At 43.5% G+C, this 17,568-nt stretch overlaps 1 protein-coding gene across 1 annotated transcript in view; it reads left to right on the top strand.

The window, feature by feature from the left end:
* Nucleotides 1–2: 2 nt before the first annotated feature.
* Nucleotides 3–17,568, top strand: part of LOC118846254 (rho guanine nucleotide exchange factor 26-like) — a 127,169-nt gene continuing 109,603 nt past the window's right edge. Inside the window, exons 1-4 of the mRNA XM_036754580.1 lie at nucleotides 3–108; nucleotides 523–1,703; nucleotides 4,703–4,742; nucleotides 9,855–10,000. Of these exons, the coding sequence (XP_036610475.1) occupies nucleotides 606–1,703; nucleotides 4,703–4,742; nucleotides 9,855–10,000 (1,284 nt within the window). The 5' untranslated portion in view covers nucleotides 3–108; nucleotides 523–605. The remainder of the gene's footprint in view (nucleotides 109–522; nucleotides 1,704–4,702; nucleotides 4,743–9,854; nucleotides 10,001–17,568) is intronic.

Genomic DNA, 17,568 nt, shown 5'->3' with positions numbered 1-17,568 from the left:
TTGCTCCCGCCGTAGTCTCAGCCTACGCCTGGGCTGCAGTCCGGGACCCGGGCCACCCACCCGGCAGACGGTGTTGCCGGGACTCTGGGCTTTGAAGCCTCTTGGAGGGTAGGTGCTATCGCTCCTGCGAAGGTCTTCTAAAGGGGGAGGGGCGGAGAGGTAGTCTCCCCTTTAGTGGGTGAGTGGGGCTCGCGCTCGGGAGAGTTTCCCCGGAAAGTGTGAGGTCCTCTCCTGGGGTGGGTCCCTGGAGCCTCGGCGCCCCCTCCCCCTCCCAGGGCTCAAAGATGGGGGCGAGGCTGGGGGGAGGGAAGAGGGGGCCTGCGGAACTGCTTCCCTGCTTGCCCCCCCGCCCCCAGCTCCTGTGAGGCCGCTGCTCCCGTTTGGCCACCCGGGGATGGCGGTAAAGTGAAGCAGCCAGCCCTCCCCTTGCCCTCCCCCACGGATGAAGGGGGTGGGGGCGGGGGGCGCTGGTCTGCTTCCCTCATGCGATGGCTACTTCGCTGACTTCTGCCTTCTCTTTAGGAGAGGAAAGCCCGGCCCGGCTGCGGGGTCCCCTTCCCTAGCCCTGTCTCCCCGCTCTTTCGGGGCTCCCACTGGGGTCCGCGATGGACCGTGGCGGTGAGAGCGAAGTGGACTTTTCGAGTCACAACATTACCCCTTTATGGAGGAGGCGATCCACCCCGCAGCCCCAGCGGCTGGTCCGGAGCAAGCCCAGACCCCAGTCCTACCAGAGCCCCACGGGGCTGCTGATCACGGATTTCCCTGTGGAGGACAGAGGGATGTTCACTGGGAAGGAGCCTTCCCACAGTGGGAGCATTTCTTCGGCTTCACCTTCTCCATCTCCGTCGCCAGATCGCAGGATGCTCAAAAGGAGCCCCGTGCTGTGGTGCCCTAATAGAGGGTCTGTGGCCAATGGGAAGGCTCTCCCTTTGGATTTCAGAGCTGTCTCCCAGAGGCCGCCGGCCGAAAAGTCACCCGGGGGCCATAGGATGGTGGCCAGCCCTTCTGTGAGCTACCCAGGTACAATCGCATCCCCAGAGACTCAAGTAGGGCACCCCTTGAGGATTCCCAATGCTTCGATCCCAAGAAACCCGGACGAGGAACTAGTGGGATTGGATGTCAGGACAGGGTCTTCATTCAGCGCATCTGTGCCTTCTCTTAACGACAACTCTACCACTCTCCCACAATCACCACCCAGCCAGAATGCCAAGGACCCAGAGAGGGCGCCTTTGGAACTCTCACCCTGCCCACAGAGGACTCCCCCTGAACAAAAACTGTCTCCCCAGCGTCTGCCTTCCAACCCAGAAAAGCCTGTGGTCATTCTGAGTACGAACAGCCCAGCTGCCCTCAAAGTAGGGAAACAACAAATTATCCCGAAGGGCTTGGCCTCTGAGATTAAAATCAGCAAATCCAGCAGTCAAAACTCCGAGCCCCATAAGAGGGTCTTAAAGGTCCGAAGCATGGTGGATTCCATTAGTGCCCCACTGGTCCCTGCAAGTGGGGAAGGAGAAGCTGAAAGTGACTTAGACAGCCCTGGGTCCCTGAGGAGAGGCTTGAGGTCGACTTCCTACCGCAGGGCTGTTGTTAGCGGCTTTGATTTTGACAGTCCCACCAACTCCAAGAAGAAAAACAGAATGTCCCAGCCAAATCTTAAAGTGGTCATGGAAGACAAGGAGAAGATCTCTAGCTTAGGAAGGATTAAGGTGAGTAAATTATTAGGAAGTGTGCACATACCCGAAGTCAGTGAGAGTGAGTGAGTGTGTGTGTGTTGGGGGTGGGGAATCCGATTTATTTGTCTTCAGCAGATGATTATTTGGGCCCGAATTCAGAAGGCCTGCTTTTATCACATACCACCCTGGGCCCTGCCACCTCTCCCCACTCCTAACCACACACCTCTGATTTCAGCCCTGACTGGTACCACTAGAGGAGATCATACAATTTTAGATAAATTACTTCAGGCAAAATGTTTGCAGCAGAAAATGAAAAACTAATGTCTAATTCCATTTGTTAGCTCATCTGCAGAGTTGGGTTCTCCCAGCTGCCAGTGTGGGATTCCTAAAGCAAAGGCTTGCCTATATCACCCTTCCCCCAATCAATTCTAGTGGCCCCTTGCTACCTTTAGGAGCAAATACAAACTCCACTATTTGGCATTTCAAACCCTTCGAAGGCTGGCTCCAGCCTCCCTCCAAACTCCTCTTTTTAGGCCCCTTGCAGGTAACCTTCCTGTCTCTATCTTTACCTGCTGTAATTCCTGAACCACACTCTGTCCTCCCCTCTGACCTTAGAATCTCCATTTCCTTCAGAGCTCAGCTCCAACACCACATGCCACCCAAGGCTTTTCCTGATTACCTTCCCTTGTTTACCTTGTATTTATTTTTACATATTTATATGTTTATGTTTTCTTTTTCCTTCCTCTCTATTTTGATGCCCCTAGGACAGTTAGTGGGACTGCTTCATAAAAGCTTTTCAGACCTTGTGTTGGGGATCTCCAGGCACACAGGGATGCAGAAACAGACCCTCCTCCCAAAGTGCTTCCATTCTAATAGGGAAACAGAGCATGTGTGTGTACACACACACGCAAACAAAAACACATACACATATAAGCACATACATATACATGTAGGTACACATATATACATACATATATAAAGTATATGCTGTATAGATAATTATATAACTGTGTGTGTGTGTGTGTGTGTGTATACACACATGATACCTTTTAGAGGGGAAGGTACTCACCACTGGAGGGCCCAGGAAAGACCTCCTGCAGAAAAGTTGGGCTTTAGTGGAATCTTGAAGAAAGCAGAGAGAAAAGGGGGTGGGATTAATTCTGAGATGAGGTTTGGCAAGGTGTGAATGGCAATCCTCCAAGGAGAAGCAGTGTCTTGGGGGAAGGGAGGGAGAATTAAATCTGCCAGAAGAAGGAAGGAATATGAAAGAATGAAGTCTAAAATGCAAGAACATTTGTTAATTAGAGAGCAGGAATTCCCAAGGATACACTGCCTGAATCATTGTCCTCACCTTTGCCCCCTAGAATCCCCAGGCTCCCTCCAAGCTTAGTTTACTTCAAGTGCCATTTCCTACCAAAGGTATCTCTTGATCCCCCCTCCCTGCTTCCTCCACTCCCCATCCCACCAAGTTAATGTCTATTTCTTTTCTATGTGCCTATTTACATATAAGTTGTCTCTTCCTATAGAATGTTCCTTGAGGGTAGGCACTGTTTCAGTTTTCATTTTGTAGCCTCAATGCCTGGCATCTAGTAACAGCTTAATACATCCCTGCTGTTTCATGGATCAGAGCCGTTCACCCCTGGCCATTGGAGAGTTGGGTGTGTGTGCCATGTGTACAGGTACCAGTGGCCAAGTAGTATTCACTGTCCCACCCCTAGTGAAATGTTAATTCAGTGTGTGGTGACTTCCTTCTGCCTGCTTTTCAGTGTCTTTTTAATCACTGAATTGTGTAATTATCATTCAGAGATTATTCACTTCATTCCCCACAAGTAAAATGTAAAGACGAGTTGCAATCTGTCCAGGATCCCAACACTTTGACTGTGACTGCTGCCACATTTGTGGTATTTTCTTGGACTTTTCCTGGCATTTCATCTCATCTCTGACACTTATCTGTGTGACTGTAGGAAGCCATTTAAATCAGATCCTCAATTTTCCTCATCTATAAAATAGAAATAATAAACCCTGTAATGCCTTCCCGGGTTGTGATGAGAATGAAATGAGATAATGGAAGTAAAGTGTTTCACAAGACTTAAAGTCCATGTAAATGTCAGCCATTTATTTAAATGTCAGTAAATGTAGCCATGACTTCTACCTTGGTGGACAGAACAAAAAAAAAGCAGTAAAGGAAGGAAAGAGGGAAGGAAGGAAGGAAGGACTTGAAGGAGGGAGAAAGGGCCTGATGGAGGGAGGGAAGAAGGTAGGGAAGGAAGGAGGGAAGGGAGAGATGGAGGGAAGGAGCAAGGAAGGGAAGGAAGGGAAGAAGGGAGAGAAGGAGGAGAGGAAGGAAGGGAGCGAAGAGAGTGAGAGAAGGAAGGAGAAAAGGGAGGAAGAGAAGAAAAGGAAGGGAAGAAAGGGAGGGAGGGAAGGCAGAGAGAGAAAGAAAGGGAGGGAGGAGAGAAAGAAGGAGAAGAAGGAAGAAAAAGGGAAGGAAGGGAGAGAAGGAAAGTAGATGTGTTACTAAGTCCACTTTTTCCAGAACAAGACAATCTCTCCAATAAGTCAGAAACTTATTTTAGCTTGCATCCAGCTAACATTTTTTGGCAGCCACATCTTTTCTTGATTAATCGGTGAACTGTAACTCATCTATATAAATGTCATGTATTTAGTGCACATGAAAGTCTGTTTTATTTTAGAGGGTTATGGTCTTTCAGAAAGGAGCTTACATAATATTTTGTGTTTAAAAATTTTTTTTTACTCTGATAGGAGAAGAAAGTTTAGTTCCGAAGTCCTGTTGTGAGGTTGCTAGATCAGAAGTGACCTTAGGTGGAAGTTGTTGCTACGTTGTAGGGTGAGCCTTTGTCCTCACTGTTTTTAGGGCATCATCCTTACATGCATGGCCTACACTTAGCAGAGATAATATATTCAGAATTTTTAAAAACATAAGACAGTTTGTGGATTTTGAAGAATCATGCTCAGTCACACTGTCTCATATGTGGTTTGCTCTCTTTCTTTCTACTTTTCATATTTCATAGAAGAAAATGCTGAAAGGCCAAGGAACGTTTGATGGGGAAGGTAAGCATTCAGTTTTCCAGAGAGATCAATTTCTTTTCTGCTGTTTCAATATGAAAACAAAATTATAAGAATGCAAGAAAAATGACAGAATATAAGCACCTTGAGGGCAAGGATTTAAACCAAGGAAACAAACAAAATTGATTTTTTAAAAAATGCCCAAAGTATCCCCCTCTTACTGTATTATGTATTTCAAAGTTCTTAGTTAAAATATTATCTAGTAATATAAGCCACAAGTGAGGAAACAATATGATGCCATGGGATGGAACACTGGATTGGATCCAGAGGATCCAGGTTCAACAATCTAGCTCTGACACTTATTTTCTATATGACTGTGGACAAGTCATTTCTCTTACATGACCCTCTGTTTTCTCATTTGAAAAATGAGATTATTCCTAAGGGCTCTTCAACTCAGTCTAAATGACCATAAGATTTCATTACTGCTCATAGTCAAATATTTAATCTACCAAAAATGAATAGATTTTTCCATTACATCTATTGTTTCAGTATGGGGAAAAAATGTTCTTTAAAAATTTTTTTCACAGATTTTCATTGGCTTTTTCACAGACATTCTTTTTCCCCATTGCAATAGCGTTGCTCATTTTAGACTCTGTGACTTGGGAAGTGGAATCCTGTATGAGGCAAGAAGCCTTTTTCCTCCATTTGGGAATCTGACCCACTTTCTGTGACCTTCAGCCATCCTTGCCAGGTGCTCAACGGCCTAATCCAATTAGTGCATTTCATCTTTAAAAGTCTGACCAAGAATCTGGCGCCTCAGAAAAAATGACTGAAGTAGTAGCCGAGGCTGCCCAGAGGAGAGGTCAGTGTCAGCCCCAGAGTGTGTACATCAGATTTCAGAGGATGATCAGTGAGGAAACTCCTCGTGGAGATTGGTGTGTGCTCTGGGAATTATAAGCTTAGAAGTCTTTGTGGCAGCACCGAGTGATTTTCTAATTTTAAAAATATAAGAAAGTGGGAAAAGAGCTCAGAGACCCTCTCATCCTATTCCAGCCCAGGGAGCTTCTGTAGCTGACTCAGCATCTCAGAGAGCTAGAGGTGGAGGGGAATTCAAAGACCATCTAATCCCGCTTCATCATTTTACAGGTAAAGGAAATGAGGCCCCAGGTGTGTCGAGTGACTTGCCCAAGGCCACACATGGTATCAGTAATAGGTTTGAGCTGCGGGCTTTTCACTTCCAGCTGCTGTTCTTTCCATTGAACACAGAGATATCCTCATCTAAACATGGCTGGCATATGACATCTAAATTGATAAGACAGATGTAAAAGGGGTAATGATTTGTTTTACCAAAAATTTCTATCCAAGGTTACTCTAAGTGGCAGATTTTGGTGTTGCATTAAGCCCGTGTTTTAGGTTTTGAAAATTGAATTTTTGTGTTCTTAAGAAAGCACGTGCTGAGGGAAGTCCTCTGGACTTAGTGAATCATGTGTATGACCTCTATGATAATCCTGCCTTTCCATCCTCTTCTGCCACCTCTGACCTGGACTCAGAGTTCTCAGAGACTCTGCCAGTGGCACTTAGGTTCATGCAGATATTACTTAACTGGAAGGACAGGGTGATAGTTTTTTATGCCATCCCAGGAACTCTTGTACACCATCAACTAAATACACAGCTGGAGGTGCAGTGGACGCAGTTTGTTGGACCTGGAGTTGAGGAAGGCCGGAGCTCAAACCAGGCCTCGGATACTTTCTAGCTATGTGAGCCTGTGCTGGGTCCCTTACTGTCTCTTTACCTCAGTTTCCTCAACTGTAAAGAGAGGATAATTAGTACCAGAACCTGCCTCCCAGGGTTGCTACGAAGATAAAAGGAGATCCTATTTGTAAAGCACTTTGCAAACCTTAAAGCCCCATAGAAATGCTAATTGCTGTTGTTAATTATTGTTATTATCTAAGTTAAAGAAGATTTATGATGTGTGGTGGGAGAATGAGTTCTTACGGAACCATGAGTCCTTGAAGAATTGACATATTTAACATAGCTCATGTTCAGGAGACATTTTGAAGTTTACCGAGTGTATGTGTCACAGGCAGGTAGTTTTAAAAATCTCGTTTGACGGATGAAGAAACTGAGGCCCAGAGGGCCCAGTGCCTTACTCTAGGGTATATAGTCTGGGAGGACTGGAGCCTGGATTCCGAGCCTGTTTTCCTTCCTCCCAGGCTGGGGTTTTTTCCATTGCCTCATGAAGCTTTTATGAAGGAGATTTGTATCTTCAATGGATTTTACAGAACCATAGCCCTGTAAGGAAGCTGGGAAGTCAGTCGTCCAGCCCTCCCATTTTCTGGGTGATGGTAGAGGACCCAAGAGCCTCAGAGATATGGCAGAGATCTGCTTGTGTGAGAGGCAGGGACAGAATAAGAGTCTATTCTCCTGATTTCTAGGATGCTTCCCACCACCCGTCAGTTCTAGCACTCGGCAAACCTCCTAGAAACTCTTCCTCAGAGGTTGAAAAGCCTTTGGTTTTTTAAAGGAATGGAATCCTGGCCTTTGGCACAGTGTGCAGTCTAGTTTGCTTTCAAAATGCTGCTTCTGGGTGTCTGTCCATTCCCATCTCTTATCATTCCCTATAGTCCTTTGGCTTCTGTTTCATTCCCATCCTTCCAGGACATCCTGGAGACTTTATGTGGGAGGGTCAAGAGAAGAATGGGGATAAGAACTCTCACTCTAAAAACCTCACATTTGTGGGGAAACCCCATTTGCCAACTTTAATGTAATGTAGAAATATGAATTGTTACTCTGGCATGGAGTCTTGGCCTTGACCCAAACCTGGTCAATGGAAACAGAAGGATTTCTCCTTTATTTTTTTTTATTTTTTTGCTTTTTGACTGGGCAATTGGGGTTAAGTGACTTGCCCAAGGTCACATGGCTAGTACATGTGTCAAGTGTCTGAGGCCGGATTTGAACTCAGGTCCTCTTGACTCCAGGGCCGGTGCTCTACTCACTGCGCCACCTAGCTGCCCCGGATTTCTCCTTTATAAGAAGCAGAAAAGGGGATATTTCTAATGCTCAAATTTCTCCAGTTTCCAAGTATTTTAAATTCTATGATTAATCCCAATTCAAAGCTAATGAATATATTCATCATCTACTCTGTGCCCAGCACATAAATCCCTGCTTTCTGCTTAAGAGGAGATAACACCTGTATGTGAGTTTCAATGATATTCTGTACCCAATGTGAGCAACCTCCCCCCACCTATGAAAGCAGCACCTTCTCTGCCACAAATGGTCTTAAAGAGCTTCCTGAGATCCACTGAGGTTTACTTAGGGGTTAAGTGACCTGCCCAGGGTCATATAGACAGCAGCTATCTGAGCTGGGACATAAACCTTCAACCCCATGGCACCGAGGCCAGATTCCTAGTTGATATGCCTCAAACACCAGCTGCCTGTGTCATCTACTCATTCATTCTCCACCTCCTTTCTCACTCAAAAATTTTCAGTGGCTATTCAATACAAAATTTTTGGCCTGACATTTGAGTCCCTGTTCCCACCCACCCCCATCTGACTCGCCAGTCTCATTTCTTTGGATTTTCCATCCTGTGCCCTCTGTTCCAGTTGATCTTTCCCACCCATGTGGCTTTAGCCAGGTGGTGGAATGTACACCCTCCTCACCTCTGCCTTATGGAATCAAAGCATAGCTCAGGGGCCACCTCCCACAGGAAGCTCTCCCTGATTTTCTTTCCTTATCCCACCATTATTAATGCCGTGAAGTTACTTTGTATAGCTTAGATTTATTGATCTTCATACATGAATTCTTCACCGGCTATTTGCTTCCGTTGTCTTTGTATCTCTAGTTGTCCAGTATCTGCACATGAGGGATCAAATTGGGTGATAAAGATGTAAAACCTCATGGAATAAAGAGCCGGGTTGTGTGATATAAAACATTAGGCATTTAGAAGAATTCTGCCCAGGAGAAATCAATTCATAATAATAGTTGGGAAAGAGTGCAAAGAATGTGAAATCAATTCACATAAAAACAGATGTTTTCTAGAACTTACCGCCCCTCATGGGTGGCGAAAAGGAAATTAAACCATTTGTTTTAGCAGGGATACATGTACTTAATCAATGAAATCTAGTGCTGCGCTGGGTTAAAAACAAGCTCTTTTTTTCTTCTAAGTTAGATAGGAAAACATAGATTTAGGTAAAAAAGATTTTACATAACCACTCAAATCCCATGTCAGTGTTCATTTGTCTCTTCTTCATAAAGGATATATGTTCCTTCGAGACGTGGCATTGCTTAAAAGAATGACTGAAAAGAAAGTTAATGTGGCCTTGGCACAGCGGCTTCCAGGAATCAGGAGGTGATGGTCTTCCAGCCCTCCCCTGGGCAGACCACTTCCACAGGATCATGTCTAGTTCTGGTGCCACATTTTTGGCAGGATTTTGATGAACTGGAGAGTGTAATCAGAGCTGCAAGGACCCAGTTCATGACACGTGAAGAATGATTCAGGAACTGGCAATAGTTAGTGGGGAGAAGAGAAGACGTGGTAACTGCCTTCAGGTGTTCAAAGGGCTGTTGCCTGGAAGGGGAATTGGATCTAGAGGCCAGAACTTGGAGTGAGAGGTGGAAGGTGTCCAAAGTCCATTTTGAACTTCATGTAAGGAGCCGCTCCCTAACAATGAGTGGTTTCCTAAAGTGAAGTGGACTGCCTTGCAAGAGAGTCAGGTCACCCTTCTTGGGAGTGTCATGTGAAAAGTGAATGAGTTTCTGTTGGGTAGGTGAAGCATTCTTGGCCAAAGGTGAGTTGGACCACATGACCTCTGAGACCTCTCCCGCTCTCAGTCCTGCAGTTCTGTGAACCAGGAAAATGTGTCTGGAGCTCCTCTGGAAACAAATAAAGAAGGGGGACCAGCCTAGTCATTTCAATGACGTGGGGAAACTCCTTCCCTCAGTGCAGATTGACAACATTCCTTGCAATTTACAGTCTTAAAGAGTGGTCTAGAACACTGAGAGGTTAAATAACATGCCCAGGGTTACCCACCAGATGTGTCAGAGGGAAGAGCTGAACCCAGGGCCTCCTGGCTTTTATTATATCATATTGTCTTTAATTGTAAATAGCATAGTTTGGGAACAATTAATTACAAGTTCATGGCTTGTTCTTATTGCAGAAAATGCTGTGTTGTATCAGAACTACAAAGAAAAAGCTCTCGATATTGACTCTGACGAAGATTCAGAGCCTAAAGAACGAAAACCAGATGAAAAAATTGTAGTTCACTACAAGCCGCCGAGGTCTACATGGAGCCAGCTTTCTGCAGTGAGTATCGATCTGTTTTCTTTCTCTTCAGGGAAGAAAAGTAGAATGTAGGAATTGTGTATGTGTATGTGTGTGTGTGTTTTGTCAACAAGCCAATCACCTTAGGGATAAATAACCAGCTTTTCAAAGTAGGAAATTTTTCTTAAGCATCTGTGGGCAGTGAGCTGAACTTTCATTATGGGGCTTTGAAACTTTCTGATGAGAGAAATTAAGATTTGGTGGAATAAGTGCCTCCAGACGGATGGATCCATAGTACTTCTCATATGGTGAATGCATAGTGGGTGTGTAGCTGGATTTAGGATATAAATGTATACATATCCTAAATGCAGCTGTTCTGTTTAGGCTCTTTGTTTAGTGTCTAAAACATTCTCAGTTGAAAGAATATCCCCATGTAGAAAGTCAGACATACTCTGTAATGGGCGAGCACTTTTAAGAAAAGAACAGCATTGTGAGCATCTGAGAAGTGAAAGTGGGACTGAAAGCTTTCCGGCTGTGCAAGAAGACCCGATGCTCCTTAACCATCGAGAGGAGGGGATCACAAATACAAGGGGAAGTCGTTAGGATACTGAGCAATAAGAAGAAGAATAAGAATATGAGGAGGAGGGGGATAATGATAATGATGATGCCTACTGTGTGCCATGCACTGTGCTAAGCATTTCCCAAATCTTATTTGAACCTCACAAATCAGGTATTTCTCAGCCACACAGACAGAGTCTTAAGAATATATGTATATTATAGTTGTGAGGGTGGGGGGCAATTAAAAAGAATAAATCCCCACAGTTTGCTTATTATCTTTCCATTTTCATGATCAGTAGAGATCCTGAGATCGATTGACTGTGGGACCAGATAGTCTCCAGTGGTTACCTGAGGGTGATGTTCAGAGTAAGAGTTTACATAGACAAATTTTAAAAGGCAGAGATGCTGAGACTACATTTTTGCATAAAGAGCCAAGATATTAGATTTTTGAAAAAAGGGACCACCTTAATGTCCTATATAAACTATTTCTTCAGTAGCTACTGGGATTCCTTCAGAGAGAGTAAGAGAGAGAGGGAGGGAGGGAGGGAGGGAAAGAAGGAGGGAGAGAGAGAGACAGAGAGAGAGAGAGAGACAGAGAGACAGAGAGAGAGATATGCAGATATATACAGACATAAGTATGTGTCAATGAAGTATTGCAGCAGGTCATAAACGTGTGTGTGTGTGTGTGTGTATATATATATCCATGCACATATACATATATACACATGTATGTTTATACATATATACATGCACATATATCTTCTGCTGTAATACTTCATTCTTGAGTTGGTTAAGTGCAGGTGATCCTGGGCTCCAGATTGTGCCAGGATGAAAGGGCCTTGAGAGATATAGGCTGTATATTTCCCCTCTCAGAAGGGGAAGTCCTGACAGGCTTCTCACCAGTGTGACACAAAACCCAACACCTTTTTTAGGAGTTTAGGGAAGCAAAGTCTAATAATTTTAATTTCAATTCGATGTAGAAACCAAAGGTAGGAAGGAACGCTGTTCTGATGAATTGTTATTAAAGCAAATAAACCCTCTGCTTTTCTGCCTTAGTTTGTCCCTTAGTCCTTCTCCCAAAAGGCCGGAATCCTGTTTGTGAGCAGGCTCCCAAATAAAGCTTTGAGATTTGGGCCATCCAGATAGATAGGCAGTTCCAGCTTATTGGGTTTTTGATACCTGGCTGTATTAGGAGTCAAAGTAGTTTGGGTGGCTCATCATCTGGGCCAGTGTGTGCTCATGGTTTGGGAGAGCCTGTTGCTGGAGAGAAGTCAGCATAAGGAGTTTCCTAGCAATGAGGCAATACTACCTGGGTCTCCTACTAAAAGACTGTGTGTGTGTGTGTGTGTGTGTGTGTGTGTGTGTATTTATGTGTGTGAGGGAAGATACAATTCTGTGTGGTATATGTATATGACTGTGTGAGAATGTATATATGTGAGTGTATATGTGTGTGTGAATTTGTGTATGAGTGTGTGTGTGATATGTATGTATGAGTATATGTGTCAGTGTGTGTGGTATGTATGTAAGAGGTGTATGTGAGTGTATGAAGCTGTGCATGAGTGTATGTGAATGTATGATTGTGTTGTGTTTGTGAGTACATGTGTGTAGGTGTATGTATGTGTGTGTGGTATGTGTATATGAATGTGTGAGTATGTGGATGTGTGTACTATATGCTTAATTTTCATATTTCCCAAGAACGTCTTATCATTGCTTTGCTAATACCTGCCGCCTCTTAGGTTGATGGGACTTGTTTTATCAGTAGATAACAAGAAGCCAAAGGAGCTTTTGCAGAGGAGTAATTTGAAGTAATTTATAGTTATTATACAATATAACACGTTTAAATGTTCTGCACAGAGTCTCCTTTGTCCAAGCTTGTTTCCTCATTATGCACTCATTCAGTTTCCTCACGCTGGGGAAGCCAAATCTGGACTTTGGCAGAGCTGGGGGAGGGGCTGGGGTGCTTGTCTGGCATTTTGTATGTGCAGGTCTGCTTTTCACCAAAAAGCTTTGTGTTCCTTACTCAGGGAGCATCATTTAAGACTGTTTGACCCTCTCCCACAAGTGTTTAAAATGGCCCTTTATGCCCAGGGAAGCAGTTGTTCGGTGGAAATTGTGTGAGATTGGGATCCACCTGATCTCAGATCTGGATTGGAACCCTTGGTTTACCACTAACTACTTGTATAACTTTAGGACAGTCATTTACTCTCCCCGTGTCTCAGTTTACTCATCTGTAAAATGATAGGTTGGGTTAAATGACTTTGAGCACTTTCCCACTCAAAATCAATGATCCTAAGGCAAGCTATCAATTAGGAAACCAAATCCCTGAGCTTCCAGTCTCATCTGTAAAGTACAGAGGCTACCATAGCTTCAGGAGAACCTAGGAATGGGAAAGAAAGAAGATTTGGCAAAGGGGAACCTACTGTAAGCATACTTACATTTAAAAAAGAGTTTCAGTACATAATAGCAAGTCTAAACAATTGAATTTAAGATAACTAATTTTTTTATTAATATCTTATGAAAAATATTACCCATATATTCCAACGTATCCCTCCATGTTCTCCCTCCAAGAAAATTATCCCTTGTATCAAAGAATAAAAAAAGTGGGGGAAAACAAATACATCAAAATTGTTTGACATTATTTGCAGTGTTCCACACCCAGTCCCCCACCCCTGTAAAAAAGTGGAGCCAAGTCTTTGGCACTAAGCTTCCTTATTATAATCTCACTGCATTTGGTTTCATTTGTTTTGCTGTCCTTTTTATTTACCTTGGTGTAGTCATTGTGTATATTGCTTTCCTGGTTCTTCTTACTTCACTTTGAATCAGTTCCTCTAAGTCTTTCATGATGTTCATCATTTCTTACTACATAGTAATATTGCATTAGGATCATGTAGAATTTTTTGTTTAGCTATGCAATCAGTCAATCAACTAGCATTTATTAAGCACTGTGCCAGACACTGTGCAAAGATTTGGGGATACAAAGAAATCCACCCCCGCCCCCCCCAAAAGTCAAAGAACTTACAGTCTAATGGGGGGATGGTATGCAGGTGTCTTGTGCAGGGGAGTAGCAAGGCATAAGAAGACTAGAGAGATAGGAAGGGACCAGGTTCTGAAGAGCTTTAAAAGACAAGCAGAAGATTTGGTAGAAGTTAAAACTAAATGGCCCCCAAGGACCCTTCTACTGCTGAGATTCTGAGATCAGAAAAAGCTCTGGAGTTAGGTAGGCTCTCCATATGGTGAATGGAAATGGGTTGCCCAGTAGAATTTGCTTTTTGGAGAGAAGTGTAAGGATTCCTGCAGCTCTCCATTTTGGCCCCAGGGAATGGGTTATCATTATCCTCTCCTATCCTTAGACTAGACTGAGGAGCTTTCCCTCCCATTCCTTCTAGCTCCCAGGTAGTCAGAAGCCAAGGTCAGATGTGTAAAGATTTGTCAGGACTGGGAGGCCTCAGCAGAAATCAACATAATGTACTTTCTATTCTTGACCTTGGGATTTAGGAAAATAGCACTTGGCCCCTAGAATTTTATGTTCCTCTATAATTCTGAGCCTTTGGGGATTAAATGTAAATTAGTTAGGTCTGTCAGTTGGTGGGCCATGACCCAAAGGGTCTTGGATTGGAATCCAACTAGGGTAGAACTGCTGGAGTTTTGCTGCCAGAATTCTGGTTGCATTTCACCTGTGTTAAGATCTCCAGTTGTTGGAATTCCCTCCACTAATGCAAACTGTGAATTGATTCATACAGCTAAGAGGCATTGGAGATGTCAACTCAGATCTTTTAAATTTTCAGCCTAGTATTCTTTCTACTACTTTCCACCATGTTGTCATTCCTTAGATAGAAAATTATTGTATTTCTACTCCTAATTCCATATACTGTTATAGGAAAATCATTTTAATTCACCACAACCTAGAGTGAGGGAAGAGAGAATGAGGGATGATATAGAGGAGATCTGAGACATAAAATTGGAAAGAAAATGTTCATAGTGCATGGCCTAGTGAGTTGACATAAAGGGTGATTTGAGGTCCTCTTGCTCTGAGGGAAGAGATGATGGCGTCAGTGTCTGGAAGAGTATTGCATGAAAAGATTATTTCATTCTTTGTACTTGTATTCCCACTGAGCCCAGCACTGCCTAGCATGTGCTTGATACATAGTGGGTACTTAACTTGATTGATTGATGTCAAATGGAAAGGATGGGGAGTACACTAAAGAGTTGATCAGGGGAAGGGTAAAAGGAATGATGAGCAACAGTGACCCCCCAGCTAAGAACAGATAACATACATTTATTGTGGACCCAATCAGGAAGGTGATAGCTTTCCTTCAGCATTGTTCAGATGCATACAAAGGGAGTAGGGTAGGTGAATGGGGGAGGTAACCCAGGATAGAGGTTTGGAAAGGAATAAACAATAAGATAGGATAAGGGATCAAGGAATCTGAGAGTGGAAGATAGCATAGAGTTGAACTGGGTAACTACAGTGACCCTACTGCAAAGAGAGGAAGATTAGGCCAGAGCAAGGGAAATAGGCTGTTTCAGGCAAAGGGTGACCAGGTCAGTCTCCAGGTAGATCAGGTTTGGAGATTGGAATGAAATGAGACCCTCATGGTCAGTCTCATGGTTAAACAAAAGGACATCTCCTAAACCACTGCAGGGGAGGTTTTTCATGAGGAAGTGTGTCAATTCAGCAGGACCAAAGCAACTCTGACTCGGATTTGCTCATGGTGGGTGACCAGTCAGGCATCAGGGAGGAAATGGAGCTCTTCGTGGCTTTTTGTAATCAGGTAACCAGAAATCAGTCAATAGCCTGAGCCTTAGTCATCTGAGGCAATTAAATCTTGAAGATGTTTTCAGTAGCTTTTAAGGAAATGAACTAGCCTTGCCTTCATGGAGAGGGATTTGGGTAGGTAATCCTCAACTGAAATAGGAAAGCAAGGAAGATAAGAATAACTGGGGTTACAATGAGGTGAAAAAAATTGATTAAAAATATTAATTGGAGGAGGTTTTGTTTGCATGGCCTGCTTAATGGGACACTAGAATGGAAGCCAAGAGATCTGGGTTCTAATGCTGGCATCACCACTTAAGAGTTATGTAAATGATCAGGCCGTGCCACTTCTAGTCAGGAGTTTCTTCTATAAAATAGGGTTAATATTTACAGTACCTACATGATAGGGTTGCAAGGGAAGCGCTTTTTCAACTTTGCAACCCTTGGAACTTTTGGAACCCTTTGGAAGTGTGAACTGCTCTTACTGCCTGAGTTGGGCCTTGGAGGAAGTGGAGACAGGATTGGGCAGGTCAGTGTAAGAAGTAGTGATGGGGGCAGGGAGAGAGCGGAGACAGAGGCAAGAGTGAGCCGGATGGATGCAAAGAGGATTGGGAATTGACTGTATTCATAATTCCTTGTATATTTGAATGGAATGTTGACATCCATCGCTGGGATTTAAACCCAGGTCCCATAACTACACAGTTACTAGGGAAGTTTGCACATACTGCCACTGTTGCTTTCTGCTGCATGGCTGTCCTTCACCAGTGAAGAGACCATCTAGAGACCGGATTTCCCTCTGTCCCCCAGGCTGGAAGTGCTGGGGGTTAGGCTCTATCCCAATGCTGATCAGCATGGGAGTTTGACCCGCTTTATTTCTGACTGTGGCTGGTTCACCCACGGTTAGGGAGCCCAGTGGCCCTGGCTCTCAGGGCTCACCGTATTGGTGCTGAACTTCACACAGACATGCTGTTAACCCTAGTCTACTGCAGCCTCCACCTCCACAGAAGCAGGGATTACCAGCATGTCCCACCACACCTGGCGCAAGGTGCTTGATGTCTATTATTTTATTTGATCTTTTAATACCAACCTACCTATCCGCTTAGGCTTTACAGAATAAAACAAAAACAACCTGGAACATTGTTGTCGATTTTATTAACAGGTGCATTTCTCTTGGGCAACAGGAGTACCTTAAACCTGTTTCATTTTCTGATCCTTTTCTTGACTCATGCTTTTGGTTTCTGTAAATGATGTCATCATGACCCTGATTTTCTTCTTCTTTCTTATCTCTCATAAATACATATCCTCCTGTCATCACCTCCTACTTAGCAATACCTAAGGAAATTTTTGCCTACACTGAGCCTTGGCTGGAATTATCATTGCCTTCAACCCCAGCCCTTAACACAGTGCTTGGCACATAGTAGGAACTTTAAAAATGCTTCTTGTCTTGACTTTGACCTTAACTTCTCTGTCTTTTCTCAACCACCACCAAATCTGCTCTCTCAAATGTGCTTTCTTGTAGTGTAGCCATCAACCCTGTCTTTGAGCCCTCCTAATGGCCCATTTTAAAATAATGCACTTCATCTTATCTTATTAAATAATTTCATATCATTGTTCTAGGCTTTTCCATTCATTTTAATTTTTCCCCATTCTCTCGATTTTTGCATCATGTTTTTGAAAATTCTAATAGAATTGCATATTTTCTCTTAAATTCAAAAGGATGAATTAAAGATATGACTCTGACTCATCTAAAGAGAAACAGAATGGTTTTGAGCTACCAGGAACCTAGACTCCCAAACCTAGAAACATTTGGAGCAAGGGTCTCCAAATTCTTTTGATCCTAGTTGCCTATCCTCAGAGTTTTTTTTGGCATGAACTATAGACACATATAGTTAATTAATTATTAATAGTAGCAATTATTAAATACTATTGATAGTTATCTATTAATTATCTATTTGCTATTTCCTTCTCTAGCTCATTTTGCAGATGAGGAAACTGAGACAAAAAGGATTAAGTGACTTTTCTAGGGTCACACAGCTAGTATCTGAGAAAGATGCTGGAGTTGTTTGTCATTTCCTTCCCCAGTGGATTAAGGCAAACAGAAGCTAAGTGACTTCCCAGTGTCTGAGGATGAATTTGAACTTAGGTCTTCCTGACTCTGTCCACTGAGCCACCTAGCTGCCTCCAGTAGATACATACATACATACATACATCCACACATACATAAATCCATATGCATATATACACAAATGTATGTACGTATATATGTTTTCCCTATAAGGAAGTATAGGTGAGGTGAAGA

Source organism: Trichosurus vulpecula, chromosome 4 (genome assembly GCF_011100635.1).
Source record: "Trichosurus vulpecula isolate mTriVul1 chromosome 4, mTriVul1.pri, whole genome shotgun sequence".
Lineage (NCBI taxonomy): Eukaryota > Metazoa > Chordata > Mammalia > Diprotodontia > Phalangeridae > Trichosurus > Trichosurus vulpecula.
This window is presented reverse-complemented; position numbering and strand designations above follow the sequence as displayed.